At 41.2% G+C, this 21215-nt stretch overlaps 1 protein-coding gene across 3 annotated transcripts; it reads right to left on the reverse strand.

Annotated features, from left to right (window-relative positions):
• Positions 1 to 108: 108 nt before the first annotated feature.
• Positions 109 to 20679, reverse strand: igf2bp3 (insulin-like growth factor 2 mRNA binding protein 3). Of its 3 annotated transcripts, XM_034891951.1 has the most exons (16): positions 19963 to 20679; positions 18968 to 19028; positions 13735 to 13783; positions 9481 to 9532; positions 9155 to 9218; positions 8174 to 8452; positions 6470 to 6604; positions 5981 to 6103; positions 5684 to 5819; positions 5043 to 5174; positions 4771 to 4836; positions 3984 to 4106; positions 3750 to 3824; positions 3354 to 3485; positions 3068 to 3181; positions 109 to 2937 (listed from the first exon to the last, which is right to left on the reverse strand). In XM_034891951.1, exons 1-16 carry the CDS (start codon positions 20135 to 20137, stop codon positions 2836 to 2838), a joined length of 1818 nt encoding a protein of 605 aa, XP_034747842.1. In that variant the 5' UTR covers positions 20138 to 20679; the 3' UTR covers positions 109 to 2835. The 3 variants fall into 3 exon arrangements, with proteins under 3 accessions (XP_034747842.1, XP_034747843.1, XP_034747844.1); XM_034891952.1 differs by lacking the exon at positions 4771 to 4836 and having other exon boundaries at positions 19963 to 20672; XM_034891953.1 differs by lacking the exon at positions 4771 to 4836 and having other exon boundaries at positions 3984 to 4103; positions 19963 to 20670.
• Between the last annotated feature and the right edge of the window lie 536 nt (positions 20680 to 21215).

Below are 21215 nucleotides of genomic sequence, written 5' to 3' on the forward strand. Positions count from 1 at the left end.
TAATGCCGTTAAGTAGATTTTTTGCAATATTGGACCCCATGGCTCACAATATAACCTAGAGCATGACAGTAATCTTTAGAAATGATAGACAATTTTTTTTTTTTATTCATTTTTTTTTATTCAGAGGCATTTGACAAGTGGAGCCGTGTGTGAAAGGGAGGTGAAGGGGCACAATCATTGTTGCAGAGAGGGTAAGAAGGGAATCATGCTGAGATTAGATCACTTTTCCAAATAAACTCAGTGACCCAGACCCTCATATCTGTCTCATACCAGGAGGATGTTTCACATTACACAGCCAAGAAATGCTAACAGAACAAAATAGCTACCAAATCAGCAAGTGAGTGTAGCATCTGTGAAAGACAAGAAAAAAAAAATGACAGGACTTTTATCTATTTTGAAGTCTTACAAATCAGAAACAAAAAAGGCAGGCCCTTTTTTAACTGTTATTTTCTTGTATTAACTAGTAAATGCAAAATCAAACACGTGATTTGAGCTTTTACAAAAAAGCCAAGCAAAAGTTCAAATACATGTAAGCCACACCACCAAAAAAAGAAAGCAGAAAGAAATAATCATCGTTTGAGGATTTCAATTAAGCCAAAAAGAGTATATATAAACTGGCAAAGAAAATATTTTGATCACTTTCAATTATTCTCTCATTTCTAAAGAGTACATTTTAGTTTCATTTCATATCGGGGAAGCAAAAACGAGGGGGGGGGGCTAAATTCTAACAAATAGAAGAATGCCTCTACTTCAAATAGGTGTCTAAAGAGGTAGATCAAAACAAACTGCGGAGGAAGGGAAAGGGATGGGAAGGTGGTTTGGCAGGAAGGAAGCAGGGAATCAGGGAGGTGTCGGAGATATTTTTAAGTATCACTTGTGCCCCTCAGTTATGTGCGATGTCAGGATGGCGCACCCATGTAGAAAGGAGAGTTCGGGGGACTGAGGTAACAGTGCGCGCTGGCGCTCAGTGGGGGCAGGGTTAGTGCCTCAACAACCCCCCCCACCCCCTCAGCTGAGGTAGACGGCGTTCTACTGTGGAAGCATGGATACACTCGAGCACTTTTACCGCAAACCTATTTACATTCGGCATGAAGAGACAAATGAAATAAGTTTTATATTTAAGTTTTGATTCCTTTCCTCTTGTCTTAGCGAGTCGGGATTCATTCAGTATTTTGTTTGCCTTTTCTGGCTTGTTTCCCGCATTTGAACAAATTGAAACATCAAGTTACATTTGTGGGTTACAGAGAATGACTTGTTTAAATCATTTTCCTATAGCGCAACAAAAAAAAAAAAGTGTCTCAATGTTACTTCCCCTACCCTCACCATGCAGTGAACGACGTCAACATTGACTTGATGGCCTTCGCTACAAGGGCCACTCCGAACTGACAAAGCTTGCTCTATGAAAATAAACTAGTCGGGCTTGGACCTTGCTGAGACGCCATCGTCAAAGAGCCTGGGAACAGGACAAAAAAATGACGCTCTGCTGACGGTAGGGCAGCAAGAGGGGACCATTACAGTCCACACTGCACTGACCACGATTTGTTTTTGACAAATTAAAGTTCCTAATAACAATGTCGATTCCAAAACTAAATGGAATTGCTGCAATGATGTACGGTTGGCATTATTTGCATGTCTTAGTTGTTTTGTACTTTTTTCCAGAAAAGGGGGGGATCCTCAGGGGGAAAAAACTGAGGTGATTTTTTCGACACTGTCAGCCGCCAGCTGAGGGGGTGCCAACTCTTGCTCCGGGGATGCTATGTACAAATAGACTTTATGTACAGGGTCATCTTAAGTCACACACACGAACAATGCCACCTGAAGCACCAGAGTTGAAGGCAAGGTCAGTTGGCAGCTGACCAAATTTTAAATTTTCTTAAAAAAATAAAAATGTTCAAAGACTATCAGCTTTATAAAGTATACAAAATACCACAAAAGCAAAATAAAAAAGAAAGGAACATTTTTTTCATATATATATAATCATTTTCTTTTCTCTTCTGAGGTACTAGATCCTGAGGTAGTTAAGTAAAATGCATATTAAATTGGTTTTCCTGGGCAGCAGCAGTTCGGCACTGTTTCCCTAAGTGTCAGTCGTGGCGCTGCCCTCACCTCTAAATATATATATATTCATCATGTATATAGGTCTATCTATAAAATGCATCTAAATTTATAAAATGCCACTATCATTACAGGGGCAGGACACCCAATATAATCCACCCTTGCAGGGTTCCTGTCCTGAAACAAATCTTTTCCTAAAGATGGCCCACCCAATTTGAGCCAACCCCCTCCCCCAAAATAAACCTCCGTTGGTCCAACCAGGACCCTGATAGCAATGCCTTTTCACTTCCACAGAAAACTCGTGTGAAAGCTTTATCAACAAATGAATCAAAAACAAAAAATCTGAAGTCAACCAAAACTTGTCACGTTTGAAGTACCACACCAAGGAGGTGATAGGAGGGGGATGCTTATTTTGTGTTTCTAGTGTAAAAAGGACAAAAACAAATAAAAACACACCCATGGAGGGGAGAAGGGGAGCGGTTGGTTCGAAGGGTGCGTTGCGTACATGTGAGGGCAGGGGACGTTGGTGGGAGCCCCCAGAAGTACATTCTCACAGAGATGAGGTGAGTGGAGGTTTAGAGGCGTTGGGTCCCTTATTAGCCACACTTGTAGTTAATCAAGTAAGACAAGGAGGGGTGGATGTTTGGTTGGGTTCTGATAATCTTTGACGCCCTGAGATGAGCATTACGACCCCTTGTCTTCATCTCCCTCTGGACTCCGTTGCATCCGTCACGTCTTCTGGCAGATGCCGTCACCCTTCCTCCAGGTCTGCTGGAGCTTTCACTTCCTGCGGGGCTGTGGAGGTTGGGCTCCAGGTGTGGGCTTAGGCTGCTGCTGCCTCCTTACCTGGGCCAGGATCTCCTGGATCTTTCTCTGGGCAAGCTGGATGACAGGAGAACATGTAAAGATCAAATCCCAACAAAAATTAAGATTCCTTAGTATAATCACAACATCTCTGGAAAAATAAAAAATTCTGACCCGGGGCATCTTTGATTCCTTCAGAAAAACCCACCTGGCATGCAAAGAAGTGTCCGCTGATCTTTACTATAACCTGGTCATTCTCATCAGGCGTCTGGTCCCTGGGCACCACCACCTCTGCACAGGTCAGGTTCTGCAGTTCGTTCACCTGCAGCCACAACAAAGAGATTAAAGAATTAAAAAAAAAAAAAAAAAAAAAGACTTTGTTTCAAACACCACTATTTAAAGCCTTATTTTTCTTTTGTTGGAACATAGATAGTGGCAGGTAAACCTTGCAGAATCCTGTCTTGAAAAGTTCAGCTAGTGTAGCGATTAATTACCGTTTTTCCACCTTTCCCAATGACTCGTCCAGCAGCAAAGGAAGGGACCTTGATGTGAGCTTCCAGCTTCACCTCTTCTTTGGGTCCAAAGAAATTCTCTTCCTTTAGCTTGCCAAAGATGCGACACTGAGCCTGCAGCCAGACAGGTTTGAGTACACATTACTCATGGTGCACTTAGAAAATGGCATATGAAAAAAAAGAAGAAAAAAAAAAGAAAATCTATACTGGCTGTAAAGAGCCACCAACATACTGAAAAAGTAAAAAGTAAAGACGTAAATGAAAAGAAATGACTGCCAAATTAACTCCAAGAGCTGTCAACAGGTATGCCATCACATTGAATCTGAACATTTTAACCAACAGAGTTATGCGTTTATATGGCTGTGAAGAGGTACACACCTTAAACTGAGCCTCTGGCGGTCCAATGATGATGACCATCCTCTGTTTGGCATCCATTCCTTCTGCAGGGGCAATCTGAAGTACAGACAGCCAGCATTAATATATATATATAAAAAAATAAATAAAAAAAAGCAACTTTCACTTACAATTCCTATCAGTCAACTGACAACAGCTGGACAGCCATTATCAACACGTTATTGAGCTTCCAAACTTCACTTCCTGTCCGTCACTCACCTTGATTGAAGCTCCGGCAAAGTGTGACAGCTGTTTGATGTGTTGACCCTGTTTTCCAATGATGGCTCCCACCGCAAGCGCAGGGATGAACAGGTGAACCGTTTCCGACTCTGGGTGTCCCTGCTGGGTATAAACACTTTAGTGCTACTGTGACCAGTAAGTGCAAACTACTTGCTCCAGTCACCAATGCCCAAACAGTTAATCTAGCAAAAGCTGTTCCAATTTTCTTGAGCTACATTGGAACTCATGCACTATAGTCATTACATTCAGTAGGATTTTATTTTTGAAGAGAGCACACTGTTACAAAACACTAGACAGATACCTCGTTGTACACTGGTAGAGCACATCACTTTGTGTGTGATTGACTAGTGCCCTGGAAGGGGATGTGGTTTGCATCATCCAAGATGGACAACAAGTAGCACTGTTTATTTTGGATCAAGTCCAATATTCTAGTCAATATGTAAGCGGAGAGGGTACAGTAACAACTTGCCCTGGCTGCCTCCAAAAATCTGAAAATTGGCTTTTAGTGTGGAGGATGTGCACCATCCATGGAAAAATAAAATAAAAATAACTGCAAATGCATTTTTGCATAAACCCTGCAAAGCATCTGATTTGAAAATATGTATGCACCACAGGATTTAAATTCCCCATGCACTCAGATTGGGACTTTTCTAATTAGAGTTCAAAGATCAAGGGGCAGCTGGAGAAGAACTTTGATGCAGCAAACGCTGTCCCCTTATTCCCGCAGCCACAAGCCGTGCAAAGCACTTTGAGACGGGTGACTTACAAGGGGCTGGCTGCTCGCCGACAGCACAGAAGCCCAAATCGGCTCCTCAACCCCATAAGGACTGCACTAAAAGAAATAAAATTAAATTAAAAAAAAAAAAAAAAAAAAAAACACAAAGCTGAGTCACTAAAAACTAAAGAAATGGTAGTTTGACTACCCTGACCTAGGAGTTGCAGAATACCAAGTTTTACATAGCACCACCAGCCCCAGGTTTGTAATTGTAGTGTATGGGGCAAACTACTACTGTATGTGAAAAGGAAACTGTCACTTACTCCAAATGATGAGCATCCACCGTGGGCTCCAGGAGGTGGTCCACTTGACATGGCGGGACCCATGCCTGGTGCTCCACTGGGGAACAACCCCAAAGCATTCAGATTCAAGCCTGGAATCAGGTTGGACTGGAGCTTGAGAGAAATAACATTTACATTAACACTATATGTACACATTACCAAAAAAGATTGAATGCTTGGTCATAAATGCCACTAACCTATTACATTTTTATATTTGTTCTCTCTCTCACACTTTTTTTTTTTTTTTTTTTTTTTTTTTTAAAGGTAATCTAAAAGCAGCGATTAAAGGTTTGTAAACCAAATGTCTGCCTATCTCTTCAGGGTTATTGATGCCCCCCACCCAAATACATTTTCTATTAAAAATCTTCCATTCAGTAAACATCATGCATACTGTAATAAGCTTTCCCCCAGTACTCCCATTACCTGTGCTTAAAGCGTCAATCTAAACTCAAGTGTCTCTAATCTGAATATTGCTGATTTGTATTGTTATCTGGATTACTGTTTTCATCTAAACTTAGTGACACTAATTCACTACTGGAGCAGACCATTTATGGAAATTATCCAGTTAATTGAATGCACTTGTTGAAGGAACTGAAATGTTATGGTTATGTAAAAATGCTTACGTTCATAGCAGCCATGTCACTCTCATACGATTCCCTGACCTTCTTCATCACCTCCTCTTCGGCTCTTGCGCAGGCCTCAATGGAGCCCTTCACTGTGATGGTTCTCTCTGGGTTGTACAGAGTCAAGTCCTGGAGACTGGACAGGACAATGGAGGGGGGGGGGGGGGGGGGGGGGGGGGGGGGGGGGGGGGGGGGGGGGGGGACACTAAAGCATCCACTTTCTGCCAAGTTGTATATTTATGAATGGGCTGCAGAGACAACAACTAGTGTCAAAAGGCCATCATTGAACAGTCTTACGGTGAGATTGTGATCTTGGTCCCCGTATCTTGCTCGATTTTCTTCAGGTTGCGTCCTTCCTTCCCAATTAATCTTCCTACAAAGTTGTTGTGTGCAAGTATCTTCAACGGGATCTCCTCAGTACTGCACAAGACAGATGGGATGTTTAGTTAAACTGTCCTACAGAATTCAGATGACACCGCGCTACTAAACTATTTTGTCTGCACGCTGTGAACAGTCAGTATCTTACATTATGTTTCATGTACAAGCAATTTTTCTTGGCCAATAAGCATCCATCCACATTTGCCGATTATGAACAGACATAGCTGTACATCACAACATGCTTCATTTACCATCCATGCTCATTTTGATTGGATTAGAAGACGTGGGAAAATAGCATTTTACGAATGCTAAGGTTGTGTTTCACAAAATTCTGGCCTTTTTACAAGTTTAAAGGCAAAACAATCAATTGTAAAAACTAAGGCAAATAAAATCTGGGCGCAAACTCACAACTTTGTGTCGAGGGCTTCCTTCTGCATGATCTCCATGATGGTCGTACAAGCGTTTGAACAACCTTCAGGGGTGGAGTGAATTGTGATGGGCTTCTCTGCTGCACCCGCATTCTCTTTCCTATGGATGTCAATCCTGTAGTAAAGGCAAATTTGTACACTTTCACAAGGCAAGTCAAAGTGACTTTCCCAAGTCAGAAAGGCATTAAGACATGTTAAAGAAACAAGCCAATATAGAAATAGGTCCCCAAATTGGATTAACAAGGAATAAAACATTACATACAACAGAATAAAACTGATAATCAACTTGTTTAAATTAAAAAGGTAATTGCATGGACACATTGGGGTCCGAGTCAAGATTTGACCTGGCTTTTGGTCTTAAACGTTAGCGATTGGAGGTCTCTTTATAATCATTCTTTGGGTCCCAAGACAATTACTAAGGTTTTATCTTGTTTAACTAGAGAACATGTTAGCATATCCAATCATACTTACTTGTTGCATGCCACCACAATCACCTGTTGACATGGTTATATAAAATCTAAAAGTTAATGCGCATTATGGTAAAATGGTTTTCCATCATCTGCAATAGTGGGAACACATGTTAAAACAGAATAGGCCCCATAATGGCGCCTTGGGGATCGCTGTCAATTTCCTATGTTTTGTTGACACAAAATAGTCAAAGAGGATTCAAACCTGTTTAGCATGTGAGCACCAGAAAATCACAGCTTTTTTTAAGTGTAATAGGTTGTGGTTGACTGTTAAATGCAGCAACGAGATAAAACTTTTCCACTGAACATAAGTACATATCATTCAAGACCTTAAGAGCTGCATTGGTGGTGTGGTCGAATTCCTAACTGGAAAACAAATGATTTACAGGTGAAATGTGTCTTGATAAACGTCCAACTTAATTTCATTAAGAGCCACACTGGAAAATAAAAATCACATCAAGGGCCAGACATGTATAGTATCTGGACATGCTTTTAATCAACAAAAAAAAAATTACGGTATTTCCGGTTTTGTATAATCAGTTTGGTCCACAAAAAGCCCTAAACAATTCAGCAACAAAAGTTCATTAGCCATCATAAGAGTTTAGCAAATGAAGCAAAACAATTCCGTTTTTTTTTTTTAACCACACAGCCGACTCACAGCAGCCACTTTCACAACGTGAATATGCAACGTTTAAAGTAGGCAAATCTGTCAAATTCAGCTTTGAGTTTCCTAGAAACAGTTCAGTCTTTCGCAGCAGTTTGGTAACAAAATTGATATGCTGGCTTTATCAAAATTTTAGAGTGTCCGGATTTAGCCCGCAGACCTTAAATCTGACACGTGGTCTAGATAAAAAAAATAAAAATAAAGTTTGGTAAGAGTTTATCTGCAGTTTTTAGGCCCTAGAGAAGTATCGACTATTTGCATAATATCCGATGCCATGCAGATAAAAACGTTTGTGGCAACAGAACAAGGTGGATATAAAATATTGCACATTTCCTCCAAGGTTATATGGATGACAGGATCAAATTGTCTAATAACAATTGTATTGTTTTTACTGGACACAAGGACACCTATATCTTGAGGAGATTTCTCCATGGTCCTTTTCTTACCATAAACTACCTTTTCCTTTGTGGGGATTAAGGAAAGAAAAATATTGACAGTTTACTTTAATACTGGAAGTCACCGTTTTAGTAGAATGCCTGGCCTCTGTACGTACTTTGAGTGGGTCTGTTTGGTGATGTTGCGGATAGTGGCACCTTCCTTGCCAATAATTGCCCCTACAAACTGTGTGGGAACCAGTATGCGTAGCGGGATGTCTGACTGCAATTTGGGCCGGGCGCCCAGACCTGGAGAACCAGAACGAGGAGTTCCACGGGCGTTAAAACCTCTCCTGCCACCCGCTGAAGGACCTTCTGGTGCAGCCGTCTCATCTGGGATATACGATACTTTCAAGGCATAGTTCTCCATCATAGATCCATTCAGCTTCTCCATTGCCCTGGGGAGCATAAAGAGATTTCAGTCTCCAAAACTCTTTGATAGCCACTGAGTGGGTATGATTAAACACCGCAAAGCTTTTAGACGGTAGTCATGGAGTGAAACGCTCTGTATGGTTAAACTGCCAAACATTTCTGTTGAGGCCGTCTACAATGCATCAAGGATGGATTCCCCCCCCCCCCCCCATCTTCTTATCAATGGGAAGATCAAGTGAGTGGGGATAACAAAAACAGAGGTTTTTGGTCGTGATTAAAACGGTTTCTCAAGTATTTGGCACAAGGAGGCAATAGCTCCTTAACAAGGCCAACAAACTTCACTTTGAGAGATATGAGAAGTTAACTCAAGATAGCATTCCCATTTAATAGAAGTCTTGTCAGCATCAAGGATTTAGATTTGTAGTGACAATCAATTACGCATGGAGACGTCTACAACCACGTGCTGAGTGTAACATTGTAGTAGGATTCATGTACACCAGGGGGCACCAGATAACTAATTTAACCCCCCCCCCCCTCCATCAAATTAAACTAGACTTTTGTACAGAAGAAATCACATGCACTCAAAGAACAAGACAGAAGTTTAATTTCAAATAGACAATGCTGGGTAAAGAAGAAAAATCTGCAGATCTATGTCAAAGACATCAAGACAGATGAGCTGGAGGTTAATGATGTGAAAACACCACATATGCGTGCATGTGTGTACTCACAGCCTGGCCTGGTCCTTGGCTGCGTATCGAACGTTGACTACTGCGGTCTCTGTGTCAGTGTTTACTGTGGGAGTACACACAATAGAGTCAATCCACATTTAATGGCACCGGCTACAACATGGGGTACTTTTGACATGGTTAAGCAATTACAAATTACACAAGAACATTTTTACAATAATGTAATGATGCATCTTTATTTAAAACTAAACTGAAGGAAACAAGATTTTACAGTTTGAATATAAAAACAGAACACACACTAAAAAGGTGTGTTGAGGCAAGGCGTTGGAACTTCAAGCATAATTGCAACACAAAATAAGTGTGTTTACCTTGTTCACAGCTCTCTACTCCACCATACTGAGCAAGCATACCATCCAAAACCTGGGAGACAGAAGCCACAATTACTCACTTTTGACCAGAACCTGTTAGTATGCAGAAGCTCATGTGTGGGAACCAGCTCATTGTCAGGACACTGTCTATTCATTGTGAACCCCAAGTTCAATGTTGAGTACGGTGGATCCATTTGCTCCCTTCTTCAAGTCGTTATTTAAAATATTCTAAAATAAACATTTCTAAAATAAACCTATAGTTAGAAATGGTTTACAATACTCTAAAATGTTGACAAAAAACTGCTCTATTATTCTAACGCTATACATTCATTTAAACATCTGGTTGATCATTTCACCCAAATGCTTTGTTAGATTTAAATATTGGCAAATTAAAACAAAAAAAATTTCAGCATGTTGGAATCCTACACATAGGCAGGGCAATTAATTAAAAAACAAAAATGCTTTTTCAAAGGATAGCTAGACCACACTGTCCCAATGCCCAAATCTGAAATCCACAAAATTTCAATTCAATTGAAATGTGGGCGAGAGAGGGAGCGAGGGTTCCAAGATAAGCTAAAACATCTAACCATGCTCAGTCGACTCAAAGGCCACACCCCCAAGAGGTCAACCCCACTTTCTAGCCAACAAGACTGCATGCATTCCCCCCACCCCACTAACAACTCAACCTCCCGCCTCTCTGCCATCGCCGCTCCCCATCATTGGCTACTCTTGCACTGATACGAGTTCCCTGAAGCCACGAGTTGCTGGCTGCTGGCTGGATGCTCTGCCTGCCCGTCCACCAAGCCCAACCAATGGAAATCCAGAGTATTCAGGAAAGGGTGGGGTACATTCCAGCAGGAAGCAGTGACTGGGGGAGGGGTACTAGGTCATGCTACACATTCTGTGAATCTGCGCACATGGAAGGAAAGGGGAAACAATCCAGGCCCACCCACCCACTACAGCTTGTGAATACACAACTCTCACCGCTACATGCTCGCTGTAGGGCCACAAACCTACTTGATAAGACACCTCCAAGGCCTTTGCATCAAAAAGATTCCATTCTATTGCTACATTCTTTTAACCACTCCCACTCAGGAGGGGGAGAAACCTCCATGTCACCTTTTGAGAAAGCAAACCGCTTGCTCGCTACATGCTAGAAACATGGGTGGATCTGGAGTTGAGGGACATGGGTAGGCAAAGCAAACCCTCCATTACAAAACACTGAGCCCGTCCGTGGTCAGTTGGCCACACTGAATCAGGCTAAATCTAAAACCATGCATTAACCTCATGATTTAGAATACTAAATTGTGCAATTCAATAATTCTCATTAGGCTTCCATACTCTTTATGGAGCAGAAAATGTAGTGAACACGACAGGCACATGCCATCACAGTTAAACCTCGGACGAAGGGAAGGCAGAGTACTGTCACATGAGTTCAACGGAATCTTGAACTTTGACATGTTTTTCTGAAAACCCCGCAGTGAAATTTGACAATTTAAAATATATATATTTGTCCAGATTTACATTTATATGTGCCCAACACATTAGTGTGTAATCAAAGTAGGATGTGTAGCTGCCATTGACTAGTTTAAAATTAACACTTATCACATGCAACGGAAAAGACAAGTACTGCATGGAGCACGTATCACTTCAACTACCACTGTGGTTCCTCCTACATATATTACCAAATTATCATCATGTTATTACAATATAACTATATTACCATTACCCAGATTTCATATTTAGTTTGTTCCACGTGTGTGTGCCTGCCCCCTGGGATTTAGTTAGTAGGTGAATGTGAGCAGGAAGCCTCATTGTTTTTATCTCTCCATACTATTAGCTTTAATCTTCGACGTTATATGCCTTTGTACCAGCATTCTCGGTACGTGAAATACATGCCGACACTGTTCTATATCTGTTAATTGTCATCAAAAAGTTTGATGTGCAATATGTATATTTTTGATCATGATGATGGCTCATATAAGATTGACAGTATGCTTCAGTAAGCTAGTTTGCCACTTATCTTGGGTTATGGCACAAGTATATTTAGATAAATTTAAGTTATACTATGTACACAGTATAATACATTAACGGTTTCCTCTATTTCATCTCACATTTTAGCTAGCCTATTGTATATGCTACCACATCACAATGTTACGTAGTTATATTGTTTTTACAATTATTGTATGTCTGTGACTCATTAATATCCAAGGGACTGGTCATTGTTTGATCCCAGTTTCACCCTTTGTAAGACAATTAAAACTGAGTTAATATGATCCCAGTCTCCAGTGCTTGATGGACGAAGGTGTTTAGCTGCTGGTCAGATGGCACAGGGTTACGTGCGTGCAGGACATGCCATAATTCATGGTTATTTTAGAACAACAGACGTGAAGAGATTACCTGGAAACTACCAGAAGCATTTCAGTAATCTCTGCACCTCGGTTATTGTAATACTACCATGTAATAAAATACAAACAGGCAGTATTGCACCACTGATTCATGGTTGTTGAAAATACCAGATGTGTTTCTAGGTAAGAAGTCACAAGATTTTTTTTAAGTATCACCTTGAAACAAAAAGTAAATATTTGGAACATAAATTTCAGCATTGTAATACAGTAATTACCAAATAAATTTCACAAGTTTGGAAAGTATTACACTGATAGCCTATAATACTGTGAAAACATTACCCCTTATTATCATGCTATTACAATAAAACTATTACCACTGCCCAGATATATATATGTTCTCATCTAACCATTCCTAGTTATTACCTTGGTAATGGCATGTTATGACATTGTTACCTTCCTAATCACCCCAGTATTACATATTACTGTTATTTCTTACCCAGTTACTACTTTGGTAATTACCTATATATTTTGTCTTTATCACACTGTTACCCCACTATTACCATGGTGGAATGTAACATGCTACAGACAAGTGTTTGCCGATTAACCCTTTATAGACTGCAAAACAAAGTGGCTTGTATCTCAGATTTAATATTGACCTTGAGACAATTTTAATGCTTCAACTAATTTATATTAAACTGAAATACAAACAACTTAGAAAATTGTTTGCATTAATCATGGAAGTGTCCTGATGATTTGTCACAGAAAATGCAGGGGTGTAATTTTACCTAAACTTACAAGGGTCACAGGCTTAATCCAAGATTTTGTAAAATGACTTGAGCAGTGTTAGAACGGTTGTGTTTTATGGGGACGTAGATTTTTTTTCTTAAAAATTTGGGACTTCTAAGCGGTTTGTACACCAATGTGCTAGCAGACAAACTGGCATAAACTTGTTCCAGATTTAATGTGCTTCATCTCTCCTTAAAATTAAGTTTATACCGTTGTACTTGTTAAGTGTCAGATGTATGCCGTAAATTAAGGGGATTGATTCTGTAATTACCATAAAAATGCCTTTTATTATATTTGTGGATACCATAAACCACTCCCTTAAATTAGAATACATTTGAATTTCTTCAGACATCGTGCATTTACTTTCATGGCCAGTAATTGGATTGCATTCAATTGTACATGGGCCAGTTATGTTTTCTCAACCTAATAAATGTCCAGGAAACACTAACCTGTGCATCTTAAATTCAAATCCCTTCATTTACAGACTAATTGTGTGAATTAATTCAAAAAACACCATTAAGTACTGATTACCTAAACAGATTAGAAATATCCCATAAACCATATAAGGTTCAATGGGAAACAAGGGTTTTCCCCTGCAAGAAGACACATGGTGTGACTAGACAATCACTTTCAAACTTGCACGCGATCAGTATTGAAAGACACCATAACAAATACGTCACTTTTGCTTCTATGTAGCCCCAGAATCAATTCCACAGCAAACATTTTAAAAAACTTGCTTACTAAGTAGCCAGCAAGTGTAGCAATATTAAGAAACAAATACCATTTAACTGCTTAAACTTCTTTGATGTGCCTGGCACAGCCAAATCACCTGCCTCTTTACTTTAATTCTTCCAATGTTGGTTTAGTAACAATCGCCTATGTAGCTAAACATATTCAAGCCTAAAATCCTCATTACCAGTCAATCATTTGTGTTCTACCTCTCCCAGTTCCAACCACTGGTCTGTGCATTACTCTAGCATGATCTTGTATCCTTGTTCAAACCCATCATGAAGCGCATGCTCAATTGAAACCCAAAGGGAGACAAGGTGACTCCAGAGGCCACTGAATGAGCCCAGTTGGGCTGCCCCACCCTGGAAGCAGTTAGTCTGTTAGCACTCACCTCCCACTGCATGTGAGGGGGGATGTTCCTGATCTGCAGCTTACAGCTCCTAGGAAAGAGAGATAAGAGGGAGTGAAGAGAATTGATGAAGGTACAAAAAGCTGGGAGACAAAAGCTGACAATACCAAGAGCACAATGACAGAAATAAAATAAATAAAAAAGTATTAATTACAAAATTCCCTCTGCCATCCAGCTAGAGGGACCAGGGTGGAGAAGCTGCAGATATGACTTGCTTTAATTCCAGTCCTAACCCAGCAGGTGCACTGAAACACCCTGGGTAAAACGTGGGAGGAAGAAGCGGGCAAATGGGTGATTTGGAATCGCCACTGGGTGGCCTAAAATGGAGCTGTGTGTTCAAATAATAATACTTTACTAAAATTGTACCACATCCTTTGTCCCAAATCACAAACTGTGTTAGAGTGCAATGAATGATGAGAAGCAGGACTGAAGCGGCAGAAAAGAGTAGCAAGGAGGCATCAAGCAGAAGGGGAAAAGGGATCGGAAAAGCAAAGATGCATCAGACTGTCTTGTCTACACAGTTTGAGTCAAGCATTTGCTCTGTAGAACTGCATCATGACGATATAACCACTGCAAACCTCAAGCACACTTTAAAATAGACACTTATCCATGAACATCCACGGGTTGTATCAAAAAGGGGCAAAGAGAGAGAGTGATGCTGCAGGTGCCAAACGGAAAGCAAAAGGGAATCTCCGCTAGCCATGTCTCACTAATAAGAAAAAGAAAAATTGCATGCCTGTTAATGGAGTGTGTGCGCATACAGCAGAAGCAAATAGCAGTTACAATGGTGCTGCTGTGCTCCGTCACTTCAAACAAGACAGAATTCCCCAATTCATCCATTTAGCTTGAAGGTCCACAAATTTAGTTGCACTGTGTACAGCAGCGCAATTATACCAGCTATGTGTGGAGGTCAGACAGAATGTAGATCAACGAGTCAGCTTGCACAAAAATGTGAAGAAAAAAAAAGTGCAGACCAATCCAAAGTCTACTGCCTGTTGATGCACACAAATCTAAAGGAACTAAATGTACATATAGCTGGGACCTGAAGCATGAAACACAGACACACACACACACACACACACAGGAATCCCAAACCCTGACCCCCAACCCATGGCCACACCAGCCGTACACTCACTCTGCACATACCCGATACAGAGCTAGTTTTAGTAATATTGTGTAGACATCAGTTCCTGTCTTTGAAGAAAAATGTTTAAGTTATACTCCACACATATGTTCTTTCCCTTAGGAATCCCTGAGCTGTTACAGTGTCTAAATGCAGCTCCTCTACTTGTACAAACTACTCCACTGCTTGTGGTTTTCTAATCTGCTGTGTATAACATTGCACCTTAAAAAAAATGCAACATTAACACACTATTTACATTATAAACTCAAATGTAAGGCTATGTAAAAAGGCTTGTTTTATTTATTTTTTAAAGCCCAGACAAGCACATTTACGCAGTAAAAACATACTGCACATGTGCAACAAGGGCCACAGTAGTTGAAACACCTCAGCCACTACTAGCCCTAATCAAGGCAGCAGCAGTTAAACGTTTAATGCGAGACATTATGAAACTACTTCTAACTGAGCAAATTGTAAAGAAGATTCCCAAATAACTTCTAAGAGGAATTCCAGCCCTTTCCGGCCCACTGTGCCATTCCTGTCCGATGGCCTCTCTATCCACACATTCTGTATGCTCTGCATTGCGGTGGGAACGCCATGCAAAATGTGCAAATGCACCAAGCACTTCCAGTCGGATTAACCTATAGCTCCACACACACACACACACACACACACAGAAGAAGTCAGTCGGGGTGTGGGGTGGGGGTTGGTATACATTCCCTAGTCCAAGCCTTTGATTTGGGGAGGGGGAGGTGTGTGTGAGTGGGGTTTGGTGTTGGGGGGGGCTAGCACTGTTTCAGGCAAGGGTAACAAGGGCCCTCTCTGCCCTGTGGGGGTGGGGCCCTGTTGCCATGGACACTGACAAGTCCACTGACAGGAACATGTAGAGCAGAGTTAAAAGTGGGAGGGGAAGGGCCAGGAGTAACTGGGGTTGGTTCATCATGTGATGGCCAGGACGAGGCCGGGATCCTTATTTACTTCTTTTTTTTTTTTAAACTGACCAATATTTTACGCGTTTCCTCTCTTCCTTTGCTGCCCAACTGAGACTTAAGGCCCTGCACCATGGACATCATGCACACAAGTGGTTGTATAGACACATATGCAAGCATGCACATGCAGCCATAAAAATTAAAAACAGGATTCACGAGCCAAGCACCATTAGACTACACCACACCTGTATTCTATCTCCATTTCTTAATCATCCCTCACTGAAGCACTACACGTCAACACCACATGCCATTTACTATTCAGTATGCAGAGGTTCTGAATGACTGAACCCCACACAGGATGCTTTCCGCTGCCTTCTCACAGGCCTGATAGGCACACTGTGTACCTAATAACCTAAATCCTAAACTTGCATTTATATAGATTAGGAATTTGAGGGAATTCCAAACCAAATCAGTTGAATATCAAACAGAAATGACTCAACTTACAAACAGAACACACATTTGTGTCTACCTCCAAACTACACAATACATTTTCTATAAATTTAAGTGAAAGCAAAAGCAGGAGGGAGAGTTTTGCAGTCTGGGTAAAACAAGGGGCCACATTCATAACTCTGGCACCCCAAGTCTCTGTCCCAAATCCCCGTTATTGCAGGTGGGGCCCCAGAGTGACCCCATGACCCAGAATTCTTGTAATAAGAGCCAGCAGCCATTTCTACAAAAAACCCTGATACGATCTACCCTTTTGTTTCAATTTATGGAGTTTTTGTACCGCACTGTTTTTAAAAAGTTAAAAAGGGCTGAAACTTTTCACCACTTAGTGAGAACAATTGCTATGAATGTTTAGAAATTAAGTTGCACAGATATCAAAGTAGTTATGTCTGTGTACCCATAAACTCACAAAACACATTTAGGGTCACCCCTCATACAGCCATGTCATCGTATTTCTGTATCTACTATATTTGTTTAATTTATCCAACAAGGGGAGCACAATCTGACCAGGAAGTCAAAATCAGAGTGTACACAATAATGACAGTGCAGAAACTCAGTTTGGCTTACAATTGATGAAATAAAACCGTGAAAAATTGTTGGCAAAACTAAATTTCTGGTTTAAACAGTTATGTCAATTGTGGGGGGGAAAAGGCTGTTGAACTGAAATTTAAATACACCTGTAAGATTTTGATTAATGCTTTGTTTCCAATCATAGCCTTTGCATGACTTATCAGGAGTTAAATAAATAAAAGCTCAAGATATTGTCAAAAACAAGTGGGTGTCCTCTATAAATGCCAGATTTATTTGTATTTATTTTTAATGAAAAACATAGCCAAGAACAAAACGTTCCCAGAAGTCAGACAGTGAAATGTAAATGTCCATACCATGGCTGAATACTGTGAATCTGTGGACAAGGTTTTTCAATTTACAGAATTTGGTCTTGTAATGTTAATGCATACAGTACATTTCTAGGAGTCACTATTAAACACATTGGATGTTTTGCTAATGCACTGGAGATTTTAGAGGGCTTCTGGCCAAATTCAGATGAATGTACATCAAGATGTTTGATTACATGATGTATTTTGGCAAATGTGAAACACCACACTGCATAGCATGTCATCCTACACAGCTCAATATATGAGCCCCAAAATAAAGCCACCCTACTTTTATCTCGAGTCTATGTAGCACTTCCCCTTGCTGGTGGGTTCAAAGGTTAAGCCACAATGACTGGCCTCCAATGTGCAGGATGTAATGTAAGGAGGGGCTGTGTGTGAGTGTGTGTGTGTGTATATATATATATATATATATATATATATATATATATATATATATATATATATATATAAAACCTATACTCAGAATACTGTTCCCATTGACTGTTATGTTCCATGTTGTGAAGGGAGGGCACATTTCACTTTTTTAAAGTGTGGCTGAAACTACTGTTATAGCCACCACAGCAGGCTGCACTAAAGACAGAAAAGTCACGAGTTTCTCATGATCATAGAAATATGACGTAGTAATTCCCTACACCAGCTCACTTGGTTTATTTATCCCATATACAATTTTAACCAACGTGCCAGGGGAAGCTCGTATGAAGTTTAGTTGGAATTTATATTTCACGATAAGATATATATATAAAAAAAAAAAATCCCTGGCTCGATCCTTTTTCCTTTCCACGCACGTTTTATCAATTTAGGCCAAGTATAATAGATTACTCTAAAAGCCACAATGTTTCACCTGATTTTAAAATGTGACGTAGACTACACTAACACAGCAGATCCAACTTTAAAGACACCAAACCATGCATACCACGTAATGACATTTATAAAATCATAAAACAAATTCCCAAGCGAGAGTCATTTAAAAATGTAATTCAAAAGGGTTAATTATGAGCGAATTGCGTCATTACCCACAAAAAATAACCTAACAATGCCAAAAAAGCCCCAGTATTTTACGTTTTTCCGTACAGATTACGCAGACCCTACAAAAGAATATTTACAAGAGGTCATTTACAGAAACACTGACTGTCCAAGTGTGACTACGAGGGTCTAACTCATACTAAGGTTTTCCGTGACTTGGGCCCCAAACCTCCCATTCCACTCGCATTTGGGAGTCCATCTCATGCAACAGCAGCACAATGTGCAGAGGAGGGCGGAAGCGCAGGGCAGGCAGGGAGAATGACGGGCATATCCTTCTCAAATGGACGACTCCACAAGGCCTGTACGCCTGCACTCACTCTTTGCACACATTTCAACAAGCACACTCGGGCTTTTGCTAATCGCCCAGAGGTTGGAGCACAAACACTTTACACAAAATGCTAGTAAATGGGCCAGCAAGCAAATACATGTGCTGGCTAAAGCACGACGGTTTTAGGAGCACCCTACACAGTCATGGCGAGAGGAGGGAGTACCCTAGGCTACCATACGCCCCTTTCATTTGACCCCCAGAGCATTCAGAAGAAAGACACCTCGTTTATCTACAATATATTGAAACACAAAATACTGAATTAACATCGTTCAACAGCAACATTTAAAGATATTTCCGGCAAATATGACTGGGTAACAAAAAAGGCTTCTCGAAGAAAATGGTTAAGAAAAAAAGAAAAAAATGGAGCTCCCACGAATTGAACCAAGAAGCACTTTTTTTTTTTTAAACCTACCTTTGACGTTTAGGGACCGAGTGTTCCACTTCGAGAACTTTCCCATGAAGTTCAACTTTACCTACAAAAAAATAAATAAAAAACTATTAGTGTCATTTATCTTTTGACCTCCTTCGCGGGCCTTTTTTCTTCCCTGCTTGGTTAGGTAGGTTTATTTACGATATTTGACTAGGCTACTCATTTTGTGTAGTGGACTAAAATCTTTACCAGGTATTATGGAGCCTACGTAGCAATGCCTTGGATATTAACAGCATTGTGTGATATTAGCAACATAAAAATACTGAACGTGTACGAGACACAACTGAGCCAGGCATTAGCTTAAATCCTAAAATTACACGACTTCAGCGAAACTGTAGCAAGGTGTCTTGTGAGCCCGTTTGGCTTGAATTTAATCTCAAACCATGAGACTAAGTGAATCATATACAAAAAGCAAATGGGTCGTGTTGCTCAGTTAGTTGGCCTACATTTGGCCAACACAATTAAACCACCTGGTGTCAGCATGGGCGAAATGGCTTCACAATGTAGCGAGTTGTTGCCACTGGAGAAGGCCTGTAGTTTGAGAGGAAGTTCAAATTGAAGCTGCAGCCCCAGCTCCTATCGTGCCAAAGTGGACTGTGTGATAAAGCCCAGGATAAGGTTCACTTCACGGCTTCTACAGCCCGCTGCCTGTGCGCCCCACTGCCATGAACGGCACATAACCTGCATTAGTAAAGCCAGCCTTGGTATTTCACATCCTCATGATTGTGTTTACTCGACCATTTTATCAAGCTACACCAAGTTAAATCAAAAGAGCACAATTCCACTCAAACCCATGGCAGCTTTTTGCCTGAGCCCACAGTGTCAAAAGGCCAAGCAAAGGTTGTGTGTGAGAGAAAGAAATGCTTGGATACTCCCTCCCCCCCCCCCCAATACAGGACTTAAGTAAAGGCAATCTTCACACAACTGCAGCAGTTCTTGCGTCTTTCAAAATAACACTTTTGACAAAGATTTCTCACCTGAAAGAACATCGATGGCCTTCATTGCAGCTTTCTCGTCCGGGCAATCCACAAACGCGTAACCAGTTTTGACAAGAAACGGACCACTGTGCGGAATCTTCCACTGCTCAAAGATAGTTTCGAAGTCCTCCTCGCTCGCCTCAGCGCTCACGTTGCCAATGTATAGCTTATTCATGTTCTGTGCCGAAAAGGGACAATCTTTACGCTGAGGGAGAGATAGTTATTTGCTCTCACTGGGTGTGCAGGGATTGGAGTAGCCTAGCCTGAATCGCCTATACTATTACGGAGTGGCTGTGGCGTGCTTCCCGGTCGTTCGAGCCACAGATAGATTTAAACTGGCAGCCTCACAGTGCGTCTGCTCTCCCTCGCCCCTCTGTCACTGTCGCGCAATAAATAAATGCTCAATTATTAAGCTCGTGTCTCCAAACGATGGCGGGCTGGGTGAAAAGGAGGAGAAACTACGGTGTGTCTTCCTCCAAACCCCTTGGTAAAGAGACAGAGAATGTCACACACGGTAAGGCTGGTGCCCGCCTCTAAATCTAGAGCCTAGAAGAAGAAGGGGGTTGAGAAAAAAAAATCCTCTGCTATTCCGGCTTTTTTGAATGAGCCACGTGTTCAAACTACAAATCAGCCCACACGTGAGGAATCCCAATTGCTCAATTAAGTGTTTGGGATTGGGGAAAATTGCACGGGAATCTGGGGTGGGGACAGCAGAGGGGAGTGGAGAAAAAAGGAGGGGAAGAGTGGATTGGTGTTGGGAAAAACCTGGCGAGCTATGTGCGTAAAGGGATTCCGTGAGAACCCAGTGTATCTTTACTAGAATCACATTCGTGTGCCTTTCTCTGCAAAACCTCGATTCTCATTGGTCGGCTGAGGAATAGTAAAACGGCAGTGCGCTCATGAACGCCCATAGCAGAAACGACGCTGATATTGCGGGGGCTGGTGCGCACGGCTGTACTAAGTGCGCTGTACTGATGACACAGTTGGAGGAAAAGGGGGTGGGGCCATTCATAAATGATGTTGCACTGTATTGTTAAATTGCATGCTGGACACATTTAATTTTGAAGAAACTTGACTAGGGAGGGCCCTGCCACCGCCGCTCAGGCCTTCCCCGCAATATGGGAATGACACGTACTACTATCCACATGACGGCATCCATCTTCCCCAACTAGAGTGGAGCCATGCCCTCCCTGATCCACAACTCAAAGTCCAACAGCAGGCCCGATTTGACCGTAGTCACACACAATTATATT

The sequence above is a fragment of the Etheostoma cragini genome, chromosome 14, assembly GCF_013103735.1.
Source record: "Etheostoma cragini isolate CJK2018 chromosome 14, CSU_Ecrag_1.0, whole genome shotgun sequence".
NCBI classification, from domain to species: Eukaryota; Metazoa; Chordata; class Actinopteri; order Perciformes; family Percidae; genus Etheostoma; species Etheostoma cragini.